The 15,898-nt window shown below is 40.2% G+C and overlaps 1 protein-coding gene and 1 long non-coding RNA gene across 4 annotated transcripts in view; one reads left to right on the top strand and one right to left on the bottom strand.

The window, feature by feature from the left end:
- PSME4 (proteasome activator subunit 4) overlaps positions 1-15,898 on the top strand; it is a 108,835-nt gene that overhangs the window by 11,857 nt on the left and 81,080 nt on the right. For 2 of the 3 annotated variants that reach the window (XM_084760719.1, XM_084760720.1), the window contains exons 2-3: positions 5,698-5,838; positions 6,552-6,668. In XM_084760719.1, the coding sequence (XP_084616845.1) occupies positions 5,698-5,838; positions 6,552-6,668 (258 nt within the window). Of the gene's footprint in view, positions 1-5,697; positions 5,839-6,551; positions 6,669-9,804; positions 9,888-15,898 lie in introns of those variants that run through there. The other variant, XM_084760721.1, reaches the window with a different exon arrangement.
- Positions 7,406-8,319, bottom strand: LOC311585505. Its single transcript, XR_014775236.1, has 2 exons — positions 8,257-8,319; positions 7,406-8,154 (listed from the first exon to the last, which is right to left on the bottom strand). It is a non-coding gene; the product is annotated as an uncharacterized lncRNA (long non-coding RNA).

Genomic DNA, 15,898 nt, shown 5'->3' with positions numbered 1-15,898 from the left:
CATGACTAGGCAGACCCTTGCTGGCTTCTCGGCAGTCAGTGGTGGTAACAAGGTAGAACTGGGAGGCCTAGAGCATAGCAAACTGTTTAAATGGCTGGTGACATCTTGCTGGGTAGGAAAGGATTGCATCATCTCCTTTGAGGGAATGTTCCTAATGGCATAAAACTTTACTTAACAGATCCTTCTGCTTAAAAGTTTTCACAATATCCCAGTAATGTCAAGCTGGAGACTTACACCTTTGAAACATGAAGGCCTTTAGGAGACATCGCATCAGTGGCTGGTGGTCTAGGTTGTTACCCAAACTGGGTGTTGTTAAGCATCTTTGTTTAGGTTGTCAGCAGGTGTGAATCTTTTGTAGCTTTTACTGTGCTTTTACTGCTTAATCGTGCTGCTGACTATCTTGTTGAGGGTAATAGATGTTAACTATCTGCTTGCTGTCATCTGAGCAGTCTCTCTTGGAAGTTACCAGCCTTTGAACTTTTGAAATTGAATTGTCGTTTTCTTAACGATTTGTAGTTTTTGTGTGTAGTCAGATATGTATCCCAAGTATTAAGTTTGACTTTTAATTTTTAATGATACTATAATATTAGCAGTATGGTTTCTCAAGCACAATGTACCTTTTTTGTTTGTTTTAGACAGAGTCTCTGATTGACCTGGAACAGGGGGCTAGGCTGCTGCCAGTAAGCCATAGAGAGCCGCCTGTCTGCCTCGGCACTGCTGGGATTAAAGGAGACATTATTACATTACACACTATTTAGACAAAATAGGTTTTGGGGTTGAACTCTTTGTCTTGCCAAACAAGCACTTTACTAACGGAGCTATCTACTCAGCGCAAAGACCAATTAAAAAAAGTATACATACATACATACATACATACATACATACATACATACATACGGGGGCTGGAGAGATGTCTCAGCAGTTAAGAGCACTGTCTGCTCATCCAGAGATTCCTGAATTCAACTCCCAGCAACTATATGGTGGCTCACAACCATCTATACTGGAATTTGATGCCCTCTTCAGGAATACAAGTGTACATGCAGATAGAGCACTCATACATAAAATAAATAAATAAAATCTTTAAAAAATAAAACAAAAATGTTATGGTTATTATTTTTGTATTTTTCAAGTGTTACCAGTCTAGTTGATGGCATGAACCTGGGAATGGAGCCTAAAAGTGAGGCAGATTAAAGTCTCATTCAACAGTGAACTTTGTTCAGAGCATCAGACAGTTTATATTCTGAGGGTATTTTGAGGATTTGAGCAGTCAAACGAGCAAATGTCACCTGAGTTTAGGCCACATACAGTCAAGGACAACATGTGCTTGGAGACACCATCTGAATAATAATGAAGTGAATCCTCTCCTATTTACTCTACATGGGAGGGGTGTGAAGTACATTCCAAGAACAACCTATGTTACCGAGGAACAGAAGTTACAAGACTCTCATCTTGTTTTCTTGGAGCTTTCTCACAAGCTCTTGGAATGCTCACATTGCAACACTTTGGAAAGATTTCTTGTACAATATTTTAAGAAACACTGAGAACTACTTTTAAATTGGGAGATAGAGGAAATACATTTCTGAGGAATTCCCTTAAAATCTTTAGCTTTTTCAACAACTCTAGTCCTTTGAGGAAGCCTTCTTGTTGGTTTCTTCAGAAAGTATTAAAACTTGAATTTCATGTCTTTATTGTATGTCTACTGCTGTAGCTCAGTTTGGTTAGCCTATTGGATCAGAGTCCTTCCAGGTTTTGGTTTGGTTTGGTTTGGTTTTTTCGGACAGGATTTCTCTCTGTAGCCTTGGCTGTCCTTGACTCACTTTGTAGACCTGGCTGTCCTCGCACAGTGATTGGCCTGCCTCTGCCTCAAGGAAATATCCCTAACAGACCGAGAATTTAAAGGTCTTTCTGGAAGGTAGGAAAGCACTTTAGATTTTCTAATTTTGAGTTAGACTTAACTTTCATTTGATTTTAGTCTATGGGAGTAATAATGTCAATCTCTGTCTGTCTCGGTCTCTGTGCCTCTCTCCCTCCCCCCCCCCCCCCCAAATCGAGGCTTCTCGGTGTGCCTCTGCTACCCAAGTGCTAGGATTAAAGATGTTGAGTCACCACTGCCTGGCATTCTTTCTCTTTCTCGCTCTCTTTTTTAAAGATTTATTTATTATGCACACAATGTTCTGCCTGCATGTGTGCCTGCCTGCCAGAAGAGGTCACCAGATCTCATTATAGAAGGTTGTGAGCCACCATGCGGTTGCTGGGAATTGAACTCAGGGCCTTTGGAAGAGCAGTTAGTGCTCTTAACCTCTGAGCCATATCTGCAGCCCTCTCTGTCTTTTTTCTTTTTTAATCTGCCAATGGTCTTCAACAAAGTGGTTTAGGATTTTACATATCTAATACTTTGTTATAAATAAATTTTGAAGTAGTCTCTTCTTATTCCATAAGTACACCATGATTCTGATGTCTAAGGAAGGAATACTTGGCTGGAGGTGGTGTTCCACACGTTTAACCCTGGCACCAGGGAAGTAGAGGCAGGTTGTGTTAATCTTACCACGTGAGAATAAGACCACTATCAGGATTTTGTGCCAAATTTGAAGCAAATTTTTATTAAATACTGGCCAGGATGATGGATTGTGGCCAAGTTTATTCTGGGATTCCCAGGAAATGGCCATGAACCATCCAGGGCGAGAAGTAAGATGGTACCTGCCAGATTCTGGCTCTAAAGTTGGGTTATGGCTCTCCCTTCTCTACACTCAAGCATATTTTATTAAAAGTTTCTCTTAAGCTAGGCATGGAGATGCACGCCTGTAATCCCAGCAGTCAGAGAGGCAGAGGCAGATGGACTCTGTGAGTTCGAGGCAACCTGGTCTACAAAGTGAGTCTAGGACAGCCAGGGCTACACAGAGAAACCCTGTCTCAAAAACAAACAAACAAAAAATGTTTCCTTGATGCCCTGTGTCAGATGAGCTGCCTAACTCAGTAATAGGGGCAAGAGACTAAAGCAGAACAGCTTAAATAAATTCTTTGAAAAGTAAGTTAGTGTAAAACTCATGGGGTTGATAGTTAAAAATCTATGCATAGGGTAATTTTAAAGGAATCATGTGGTGTGACTCCATCTTGTGATATAAGTAACCTGTGGCTTGCTACCATTTCAGCTGTTGTCCCTCATCAGGATGGAGGCAGCCATCTTTACTAGGGTTGGAGAGGTTGAATGTCATGTGACTTTACTCCTATCTTGATTAAAGGTGACCACATGGTATAAATCAACCAAGTGAAGCAACAACAGGTCTCCAGGATATTTTGGATTAGGGTGGATTTTTGTGGGACAATAACTGTTCTGAAAACAAGGCTTATGAAAGAGGATTTTAAAACACTGCTTGTTTAATAATATATTAAAACATGCGGTCATGCCAGGTGTGGTGGTAGACGCCTGTAATCCCATCACTCTGGAGGTAGAGGCAGGTGGATCACTGAATTTGAGGCCAGCCTGGTCTACAAAGGGTCCAGGACATCCAAGGCTACACAGAGAAACCCTGTCCAAAAACAAACAAAAAACCAAAACCATGCAGTCATATATACGTGTGTGTGTACACACACACATCTCATGTGTTCATATATATAAGAAAGTACCTTGCACTGGCAGCCAAACTTTGTAATATAAGTCGCCCAGGTAGTATTGTTTTTAAAAACATGAAGGAGTCATGGAGAACAAGGCTTGCCACTGTGTGGCAGGGCTGGAGTTCCTAAAGAGAGCCGAGTTGCAAAGGCCATGAGTTTACACTGGCCAGGTGCTTATACAGGCAAATCCACAAGGTCATGTACCTCCTGCCTCCATTCAGTTGGGGGCCTTTGTTCAAACACATCTGGTGCAAAACAGACTTGTTTTTGGTCAACCAAACCTGTTTAGGGAAGTGGAAACATGGCTTGTTATTTTTAGTTTTTGGTCCCCCCTCCCCCCCAGAGTTTCTCTGTGTAGCCTTGGCTGTCCTGGACTCACTTTGTAGAACAGAGTGGCCTTGAACTCACAGAGATCTGCCTGTCTCTGCCTCCCTGAGCCCTGGTATTACAGGCATACACCACCCAGCTCTGTTAAGACAAGGCTTTTTGTTGTTGTAGTTTTGTTTTTCGAGACAGGGTTTCTCTGTGTAGCATTGACTATGCTGGACTCACTTTGTAGACCTGGCTGGCCTCGAACTCACAGGGATCTGCCTGCCTCTGCCTCCCGAGTGCTGGGATTAAAGGTGTGCGCCACCACTGTCCAGCTAAGAAAGGGTTTTTAATAGCTTAAGGGTAGGGGGATTTTGGAGGGGTTATAGGAGCAAAGCATAGGCATAACAAGTTAGTCATAACAGTCTCCTGAAACAAAGACCTGGTTGCAACATGGGCATAGCAAGGCAGCCATAACAACCCCTTTGAGCAAGGTTAGGCTGCAAGATGGTTATAAGCAACTTTTGGAAACAATGACATGATTGCCATTCCTGGAATAGACAGTGAAGAACTACTTTTTTTGTAGTTGGGGTTACAGGTAAGGCACAGTCCAATCCTTGAAAAACAGGTTTAATCATAAACAGGAATGAACTTCATTTGTCTTTACTTTAAGATGGCTTTGAAGCTTAAGATGGAGGCAGCCTGGTTCCTCAGTTATCTTATTACATCAGCATCTCAGAGAGTAACTGTCCTTGAGAGGCATTTGGATCTCTTAGGCACATTGATTAAAACTTAAAACCTAACTTTGGCTCTCACGGTGGAGTTCTGAGTTTGAGGCCAGCCTGATATAAATGGTGAGTTTCAGGGTTAGGGTATACAGTGAGACTCTGCCTAAAAGAGAGAGCAAGGGACATGAGCAACCTTTTTTGTTTTTAAATATTTTTTTAAGATTTACTTATTTATTATTGTGTATACAATGCTCTGCCTGCATGTACACTTGCAGGCCAGAAGAGTATCAGATCACATCATAGATGGTTGTGAGCCACCATGTGGTTGCTGGGAATTGAACTCATGACCTCTGGAAGAGCAGTCAGTGCTCTTAACCGCTGAGCCATCTCTCCAGCCCATAAGCAATCTTTTTACTCTTAAGCATGCCAGAGCTTTTGTTCATTGTTTTTCTTTTCTTTTTTTCTTTCTTTCTTTCTTTCTTTTTTTTTTTTTTTCTGGACTCACTTTGTAGACCAGGCTGGCCTCGAACTCACATCGATCCGCCTGCCTCTGCCTCTCGAGTGCTGGGATTAAAGGCGTGTACCAGCACGCCCGGCTTGTTCATTGTTTTTCTAAGTTAAAACTTTAGTATGTAATAACTGGGCACACATCTGTAATCCCAGTTAGTACTCAGAGAGGCAGAGGTAGGCAGATCCCTGTGAGGTTGAGGCCAGCCTGATCTACAAAGTGAGTCCAGTACAGCCAAGGCTACACAGAGAAACACAAAACAAACAAACAAAAAACAAAAACAAAAAGAAAGAAAAAGCAAAATTCAGTATGTATACCTTGAGATAAACTATTAGCTTATTTTTCTTTTTTATTTGTTTGTTTATTTACTTATTTATGGGGAGTGGGTGTCAGTGTGAAGCCTTGGCTGGTCTGGAACTCTCTGTGTATGAAATTTTGATATTGCAGAGGCCTTTTACTGCTGGGATAAATGGATACTACAAATGGTAAGGAACGTGAGTGACTAGACTTATTTTTAATAGCTTTGTTTTCCTTTTGCAGGTATATCCGACTTTATGGGAGAAAATTTAGCAAAGAAGATCATGTTCTTTTTATTAAGTTATTGTATGAGCTGGTATCAATTCCAAAACTAGAAATCAGCATGATGCAGGGATTTGCCCGTCTCTTGATCAACTTATTAAAGTAAGTCTTCTCTGTTATTCCTGGAAAGATTTTATTTTTAAAGCTTTAATGGATGAGACTCAATTTTGGGAAAAGAACAGAACAATTACCCAAAGTTTAACTGTATGTTTTTATTTTAAAAATTATTTTCTCGGTGAAGCTTTTAATTGTACATGCTCAACCGTAGATGATTGGGTTCTTTCTTTATGCTAATTATTTTCTTCATAGTATATAAACTGTTCTTGTACCCAGGGAAGACTAGAAGCATTAAGTACTATACGCGTGGTATAGCAAAGCATGAAAGGAGCAGAAGAGATGCATCAGGGGTGGATAAGAACATTTACTGCTCTTGCAAAGGACCTGAGTTCAGTTGCCAGCACCTGCATGATAGCTCACAACTATTCCTAATTTTATTTCTAGAGCATCCTATGCCGCCTTTAGTCTTTGAGAGTACCAGCTATGCATGTAGTGTATATAAACATATGCAGACAAAAAACTCATAAACATAAAATAAATGTTTATCTACAACAATGGTGGCACAGTTTAAATGCCTCCTTTAATAGGCACTGCTTGATGTTGAGCTCCAAGTTATTTCCTATTGCTCATTCTGCCAGCGAGTGGCTTTTGGGCAGAGACGGGCAAAGCACACTGTGATTAGCTAGCCTCTCTGTGTAGTATATTCAATAATCATGCATTGGTATAAGTGATTGCATGTATTTTTCTTCTCTAATTAGGAAAAAGGAACTTCTTTCAAGAGATGATTTAGAGTTACCTTGGAGACCACTTTTTGACATGGTAGAGAGAATATTATATTCCAAGACAGAGCACCTGGGGTTAAATTCATTTCCTAAGTAAGTATTAAAGTACTTCTTTTGGGCCACCTGTGGCTTTTAGGGGATTGAATACAATGGAAGGAAAAAATGGGTTATTTTAGATAAGCAAACGCTTTTTTGTTGTTATTGGTTTTCTTTCTTTCTTTCTTTCTTTTTCATAACCTTGGCTGTTCTGGAACCCACTGTGTATGTAGAGTAGGTTGTCCTTGAACCCACCAAGATCCACCTGCCCCTGCCTCCCAAGTGCTTCCATTAATGATGTGCACCACTGTGCCCAGTGAAAATACATTTTGTTTGTTTGTTTGGTTTGGTTTTTCAAGACAGGGTTTCTCTGTGTATTCCTGGCTGTCCTGGACTTGCTTTGTAGACCAGACACAAAGTATCAGTGTTACAACACTTAAGATGTAAACTGTGCCTTCAAATGCCAGTCCTTGGTTTTTGTCCTTTCCTAATAATGCTTAAAAACTATAGCTGCCTTGCTGATTATTGGTTTCCTTGCATGTTTACCATGATTCAAGACCTACTTTTTATAAATTTTGTATTTATTTTAAATGCTCATAGTATAATGTCATTTGCTACTCTGTGCTACTGGTTAGTGATCTCAGACTGGACTGTTAAGTATCATTTCTGTGGACAAGGTTTTGTCTTCCTAACTTTTTAGTATCCACCACCATTGAAAATTTGGCTTAAAATGTTTTAAAATATGTGATTAAAATTTACTTTTAACAAGTAAAAGTTGTTTTTGTCTATTTCTGTTTTGTTTTTTGAGACTTTTTTTTTTTTTTTTTAAATAACCTTGGCTGTCCTGGAACTAGCTCTGTAGACTGGGCTGACCTTAAACTCACAGAAACCTGCCTACCTCTGACTTCTAGGCGCTGGGATTAAAGGCATGTACCACCACCACCACCTGGCCTAATAATTAATTTTTAAAGGCGGGCTCCTGTTAAGTAGTTAGGCTGGCTTCAGATGCTTGGTAGTCCAGCCTAGCCTTTGTTGAAGTTATTTTTTAATCTGTCAATATAGGAAACATTTTTTTTTTGTTTGGTTGGTTGTTTTCTTGTTTTGTTTTGGTTTTTGGTTTTTGTTTTTTGAGACATTTTGTTTTTTGTGTAGCCTTGGCTTTCCTGGACTCGCTTTGTAGACTAGGCTGGGCTCGAACTCACAGCGACCCACCCGCCTCTGCCTCTTCAGTGCTGGGATTAAAGGCGTGCGCCGCCATACCTGGCTGGAAACATTTTTGTAATTAACTAAACTAGTATCTAACATGACTGTGAGTTTGGTTGTCTGGCTAATATGCATTTCTTACTTATCCTGAACAGTTCATAATAGTAGCTTTAAAAATGGCTAAAACTTAACATTACAGTTTTAAGAATTACATAGGTACAATACCTTAGCATGTTGTAACCAAACATCATACTAAATCTGTTTTAATATACAAAGATTTATACCAATGTAATATTTTTGGCTTATTAATGTTCTTTGGTCTAAAAGTAGATTCAGTAGTCTATCCTTTTCCTTATCATTCTTTTTTTTTTTTTTTCCAGAGCTGAGGACCAAACCCAAGGCCTTGGGCTTGCTAGGCCAGCGCTCTACCACTGAGCGAAACCCCAGCCCTTCCTTATCATTCTTATAGGCGACCCCTTTAAACCAACAACAAACACCTATCACCATAGAATGACCAAAAAAATCCACCTCATCTTGGAAATGGGGCATAATTTTCTTAAATTGCTTCCTGCTGATTTGGGATCTAGTTTTTCTTTGGGGGACCAGTCTTAAGAAAGCTGTAACTTTTGCTGTCCAGTCTTTGCATGCTAGGAAAGTTTAGAGCTTAGCTGAAGCTCCTCATTGGAACAGTCTGTGATGCTGGATGACCTAGCTAGCTGTTCTGAAATTGTCCTAGATATAGATTTTCAAGGAAATAGTCATTGAGGCCATCTGTGAGGTAGGATTACCTGGGATACTTGTCTTTTTGTGTCTGCTCCTCCTCTGCAAAATATATAAAACCTTGGCCTTGTAATCCTCTTGTCTCAGATTTTAAGTACTGGGATTGCAGGCATAAGCACTCTACCTGGCTTGTTCTTTAGATGTTATTAGCTGTTTTCTATTACAAAACAGAGTGATTTGTCATACTTATGTACTGGTTTCTTGAAGAACACTGTCTTATGTGTCTGTATTAACTTTCTCGTTCATAAATTACAAGGCTTCTATTAGGTCAACATTCTGAGCTCCTTCTATATGACTATAAATGGCAGATTTTGTAGAAGTTTTTTTTTGATTGATGATTTAGTGGTAAAGAATGAAATTATATACAGGCAATTGTGAACTTAGGCCTTAGACTTTGGGCAAGTGGTATAGACAGACTAGTTAGGAGTCATTTTTTAAAATTTCAACCATATACAAACTAAAATTAATTATGAAAGTGACTAGCACTGTGTTCAAATAGTTTTTTTTCCCCCACTATGGACCCGGGCATTGTGGTGCACCCTTTTAATGCCAGCACTCCACCAGCAGAGGCAGGCAGATGTTTGTGAGTTTGAGGTCAGCCGGGTCTATAAAGTGAGTCCAGGACAGCCAGGCTACACAGAGAAACCCTGTCTTGAAAAACAAAACAAAACATAACAACAAAAAATCATTATGGGTTAGGGAGATGACTTAGTGGATAAGAGCACAGTGTACTCTTCCAGAGAATTTGGGGTTCAATTCCCAGTACCCACATGGCAGCTGAAAAATGTCTATAACTGGCTCCAGGGAATTCGACACCTTCACACGGACATATATAAAGGCCACCCCCATCAAAAAATAGACAAACAACAAAAAAAACCCAACCCTGTAAAAAAGACCAAAACCAAACCAAAAACAAAACTAGCTGACGCATAGCAAAACAAGCGGTGTGGTAGCTCACACAGGGCCTGGACAACTAACGGAAAGGGTTAGAATTTAAGAGAGCAAGCAAGCCAACCGAACAACAACAAGCAATTCTTGTTAACACAGTTTTCTATGAAGTATTGTAAAGATGCCTATTGAACATTACGTCTGTGGCATAGACGGAACCTTCGCACAGAAACATTAGCAGTTGTTGTTGGTTTTCTTTGTTTGTTTGTTTGTTTTTGTTTTTGTATTGTTTTCTTTCAGAAACAGAGTTTCTTTGTGTAGCCCTGGCTCCTCGGAGCTAGCTCTGTAGCCCAGGCTGGCCTCACAGAGATTCGCCTACCGTTGCCTCTCGAGCTGGGATTAAAGGTGTGCACCACCACTGCTGGTAAACTTCAGGAATTTTTGACTGGCATTATTGTTTGATAGATTTCTGTGACCTGTTACTTGTGTTCCGATCAGCTATCTTCCTGAAATTCTTTTTAACTCTGAAGTTGTTGGTAGATGAATGGGGGGGGAAGGAGTTTTCCCAATGATTTCTTTTTGTGTTGTTTCTTGGTGCTTTGTAGAAGACATCTTGCTTCCTGCCTAGACAAGTGTACCTATGCAAAGGGAACCATTTTGTGTAAAGCTGTAGATGATCAATAATATTGCTCATGATTTTCTTCTTTAGATATACCAGTTGTTTGCCCAGAAACTTTATGCTAGTATCCTTGGTGGTTGTGTTTCAGCACATAGTTTTCATAGCATCCTTACCATCTTTATTCCTGAACTATCATCACACTTTGCATGGAGTTGTGGAAAACCTTCCTCCTTTAAAAATGTACCAGTGACTATTTTTTTTTAATTAATCTTTAAAAAATGTTTAGAGCCGGGCGTGGTGGCGCACGCCTTTAATCCCAGCACTCGGGAGGCAGAGGCAGGCGGATCGCTGTGAGTTTGAGGCCAGCCTGGTCTAAAAAGTGAGCCCAGGATTGCCAAGGCTACACAGAAACCCTGTCTTGAAAAACCAAAAAAAAAAAAAAAAGAAAAAAAAGAAAAAAAAAGTTGAGATTTGCATCCATGTATGTGTACCATGAATATGCCTGGTGTCCATAGCACTCAGAAAGGGGTGTCAGATTACTGGAGCTGGCGTTTTAGATGTCTGTGAGCTACTACTTAAGTGCTGGGATGTTGGGAAGACCTGTTGCTAAGGTTACACTGTACAATGACCAGGAACCCTTGAGCTTCCTGCAAAATGAGAACTCCTTTTGTCAGTGGGGTTCCTCTTCTTTGCATGGGGAGTCTGGATCCCTACACCTTCTACCTGAGGAGTGATGCCTGTTGGTCCATACAAAGTTTGCAGGTTCAACTCCCTTTCTTCTGATAAGAACCTGCCCTGTTAACACCATTGATTCTTGGAATGGCTTTCCAGGTAAACGAGGCATCTTAGTGCCTTAGTCCTCCAACCCCCAATCTATACCCACCATGGATATCTCTAGACCCTCCTTAAAGTTCTATATAACTTTTGTTCACCTCGAATAAAATTAATCTGCCTCCCCAGATCTGGCCATGGAAGTCATTTCTGTCGAGAGCCTTCTAAACCCCCTGCTTTCTTTGTCCTTGTGGACACTCCGGGGGTCAGGAAGGGCATACTGGAAATCAAGCCGGGATCCTCTGGAAGAACAACAAATGCCCCAAATCTCTGAGCGATCTTTTCGGCCTAGACAGTGGCTATTGTTTTAAAGAGATGCTGTTACTGTACTGAACTTATAGCTCAGTGGTGGGAAACATGCTCAGCATGCCTCAGACAGTGGTTTGTATCAGTGTCTGTAAAGTGTAATTGGCTGAGCACTTTATTCTGGTTTTCATAATTAACTATACTAAAGTTATATTTGCCAGTAATATTAAGGGTAAAAGTATAGTTCTGTGTTGAATGTGTGCTTAGCACTTGCAAGGCCCTGGGCTTAATCTGTATACGCAGTGACAAAGATAAATATGTGTAAACAGTCCCTCTGGAAGGAGTGTACTGATTCTAGAATTGTCCCAGACTGCCTCATGCACACCATGACACATATCCTACCACCACATGAGTCTACATGAGTTCTAGGCAGCCAAGGCTACCTAGAGATCTTGTCTCAGTAATTGTAATTTTATTAAAAAGGTATCCATGGCTTGTTTAGTGTTGTTTTTTCCAGATAGGGTCTCAGATTCACTCTGGAGCCAAGGCTAGCCTTGAGCTCTAGATCACTGGCTCTTATTTCTCTCGTGTTGGTCTGTGTATAATTTCTGTGTTGATGTATTGCATATCATGCCATGCTGTAGGGTAGTGCCAGGAACATGAAGCTTGTGAAACAGGGTGTGTGACTTCCTCCTTTCTGCTTAGCTTGAGTTGAAAACTGCTGTTCTTGGCTCTTGAGCAAAAATGCTAGAGAAACCACCAAGTCATACAGCAGTGCTTGGAGCTCCTTGTTCTCCCCAGCACCTGCCTGTCTGCTGAATTTCTACAAGGGAATGGTTTTGACAATTACTGCTTTTCTGCTTAACGTTGTTTTAGCACACTGATGCTGCAAACACTGCTTTCTTTTACGTTTATAGTCAAGAAAAAAAGGTGGTTACTTTTTACAAACAGTTTAAATTTCTTAACATTCTTTAACTTACTTTCTTAGAATTGATATTTTGTTTTCAGTATTTCTACCTTAGATGTATTTGGACACACTTGAAATTTGACAGCCTGTTCTTTACTATTTTTAGATGACCTTTTATAATCAGAAGTGCTCCATTTGTTAAGTGTCTTTCAGATCTTCAACTCTGTGTACTTTGTATGTTTGTTCTTATGGAAACCACTGCTCTGTAGACCAGGCTGGCCTGGAACTCAGAGGGATCCGCCTGCCTCTGTCTCCCAAGTGCTGGGCTTAAAGGCGTGCACCTCCACACCTGGCCTTTATTCTGTTTTAAAAGTTGGTCCTGTTTAGAGCTAAGATAACATTTTATCCTCTCTTTCCTTCTCCTTCCTTCCCTTCCAAGACTTCCAAGTACTGAGATTGTTGGTAATTGGTAGAGGTTTGTTTGTTTCCTTGTTTTTGTTGTTGTTTGTTTGTTTTAAGACAAGGTCTCTAAGTTGCCCTGTCTGTCTGGAACTCATTATGTAGAGCAAGCTGGTTTTGAACTCAAAGAAAACTGTCTGCCTCTGCCTCTGCCTCTGCCTCCTGGGTACTAGGACTAAAGAAATGCACCTTGTAGAGTTTTTAATTTAGTAGACAATACAATTTTTTATTTGTTTGTTTGTTTGTTTTTTCGAGAGAGGATTTCTGTGTAGCCTTGGCTGTCCTGAACCATCCTGGACCTGAACACCAGGCTAGCCTCACACTCACAGAGATCCACCTGCCTCTGCCTCCTGAGTGCTGGGATTAAAGGCATGCACCACCATGCCCAGCTGAAAATACAGAAATTTAAAGGACTTGTTTTAAGTTCGACACTAACAACATAAAACATTTTATACTGTTTATTCCAGAAAGAAATACACCTATCTTTTTGGTTATGGTTTTATTTCATAAAACAACATTCTAATCCCCGTGGTGTTGGTGGACACCTTTAGTTCCAGCACTCATGAGGCAGAGGCAGGTGGATCTCTGAGTTTGAGGCCAGCCTGGTCTATAGAGTGAGTTTCAGGACATCCAGAGCTGCACAAAGAAACCCTGTCTCAAAAAACAAACACAAAGGAATGTTCCATATACTCTGAGTGGCATATTGCAAGATAAAAATATAGAGTATAATATAGGTTATTTCTGCCAATAAAATGTTAGGGTTTAAAAATAATTTATAATATATTTTTATTTTATGTTTTTTGGTATCTTGTTTGATGTATATTTGTGTGAGGGTGTCAGAAACCCTGGAATTGCAGACAGGCGTGAGCTGCCATGGTGAGTGCTAGGAATTGAACCTGGGTTCTCTGGAAGAGCAGCCAGTGCTCCTAACTACTGAGTCAGCTTTCCAATCACCATTTTTTGTTTTCGTTTTGTTTTGGTTTGGTTTTTGGGACTTACTTACTATAGTACTTCTTATTTACATAGTCTGACTTACTATATAGCCTTGGCTGGCCTGGAGCTCACTGTGTAGACCAAATTGGCCTTTGTTCACACTGGTCTGCCTTCCTCTGCCTCCTGAGTCCTAGGAATAAAGGCCTGTGCTACCACACCCGGGCCTGTATACAGAGTGTTCTGATCTCATTCACTTTATTCTTCCTTTATGACTCCTGACTGCCTTCCCATGTCTCCTTCCAACTTAATATCCTTATAAAAAATTTTAAAGTATTTTTCTTTATATGCTTTAAGGCTACCATGCAGTTGTATAGCCTATTTTTCATAGTACTATGCCTCTAAAGAAAAATTTGGTGTTTTAATTTTTTTTGAGGGGTGGGAGTAGGGTCTTGCTGTGTAGCCTAGGGTGGCCTCCAGCTTCTAGGAGTTCTGTCACCACACCTGGCCTGGCACTTGTTTTCGATTATCTGTGTATTTTTATCTCACTTCCACTTGTGGTTGTTAGTTATGGAGCCCAGTGCCTTGACTTTCTAGGCAAATGTACCACTGAAATTTGCCCTAGCCTGGCTTTCTGTATTGACTCAAAAAGTGTCATTTGCTTTTGTTCTCTCTCTCTTTTTCTTTTTCTTTCTTTCTTTTTTTTTTGGAGACAGATGTTGCTTATCGCATAGACTGGCATCAAATTCACAGTACTTCTTCTGCTTCCCCAGGGCTAGGATTATAGGCCTGTGTCACAGCACTTGGTTTACAAAGGGCCATTTGAATTAATGTTCTCATATTTAAGATCAACTAAGTCTTTTATTCATCCCTTTCACTACATGGAAATAACGTATTCTAGACTCTGGAGTTTCTTTCTTTCTTTCTTTCTTTCTTTTTATTTTTTACTTTTTATTTATTTATTTATTTATTTTTTGGTTTTTCAAGACAGGGTTTCTCTATGTAGCCTTGGCTGTCCTGGACTTGCTGTGTAGACCAGACTGGCCACGAACTCACAAAGATCCGCCTGCCCATGCCTCCGGAGTGCTGGGATTAAAGGCATGCGCCACTGCGCCTGGCTTTGGAGTTTCTTAATAGATAGCAAATAAGTTCCGCAATGACCTGTCATTTAGATCATTTTCACTAGTTATTTTATCAGTAAGCACTAATTATTAAAATAATATTTGCAGTGATTTCTAAAACAGCATTTGAGGAACATTGTACATTGAGGAACTTTTAAACTATTCAAGAATTAGAAAATAAGTAATGAATTTTGTTACTGTTCTTGGTAGTGTTTTTGCTACAGGGGTTTTTCAAAAAACAAAATATAACCAATCTATTTTAGAGCAATTAAAACAATAGTTCATGGGCTGGAGAGATGGCTCAACAGTTAAGAAAACATGGAGTTTGTTTTTGTTTTTTTGTTTTTGTTTTTAGAAGACCCAAGTTAACGTTTCTAGCACCCATACCAGGCAACTCACAACTGCCTATAACTCCATCTCTAGGCACCTGAGGCCCTCTTGAGGCCTTCATGGGTAACTACCCCCTGCCCTACAGACACACATATTTAAAAATAATTCAAATTGTTCAAGTAATCATGCTAATTTTACGTGAGGAAGGATGACTACTGTAACATTTATTTTAGAGAAATACTTTTTACTACTGCTAACACTGCCTCCATGATGATGTACTTTATTTATGACTGATTAAATAATCTTAATGGCTATGAAAAAAATGACTAGCTGTATAACTGGACAGTATTAAATTTTGCAAGATGGGTTGTGGAAAATCTTTGACTGAAGATAGGTTTGTTTAGATTTAGAAAAAGAAGGTAAAACTGACTTCTACATGAAGAAGTTGATACTTTTTTTTGAGAAAAAAAATACTATTTAATTAGGAGTTTAAGGCAGCTAAATATGGAATGTACTATTGCAATTTTTCCCCCAATTCATATGTGAAAAAAGCAAATAGAATTAGCCTGACATGAAATTTTAGTTCCGTTGAAGCTGTGAATACTTATGGGCTTATTCTTATTTTGAATATATCATGTGCTATGTGTTTCTGGGATTTAAGAGTTAATCTTGGTGGATGGGAGAGGGAATGGGGAAAGAGGTGGGTAGGGATCAAGTGTGGGGAGAGCTAGAGTGGGGTGGGGGGGGGAGGGTAGGGAGGCCAGGAGAGAGCACAGAAACCTGTAGGGCGCGTCTCTGGGACAAGGGAGGCTCATGGAAGTCTGTGGGGTTGACCCTAGCTGAGACTCCTAGCAGTGGGGGTTAAGGAGCCTAAAGTCTACCACCTCCTGTAGCCAGGTGTGGTTTCCAGTGAAGGGAGGGGGATACTAACCCACCCAAAAAACCTTAGAACCAAAATGTGTCTCATCTACAA

Source organism: Acomys minous (assembly GCF_964271855.1).
Source record: "Acomys minous genome assembly, chromosome: 15".
In the NCBI taxonomy this organism is placed as follows: domain Eukaryota; kingdom Metazoa; phylum Chordata; class Mammalia; order Rodentia; family Muridae; genus Acomys; species Acomys minous.
This window is presented reverse-complemented; position numbering and strand designations above follow the sequence as displayed.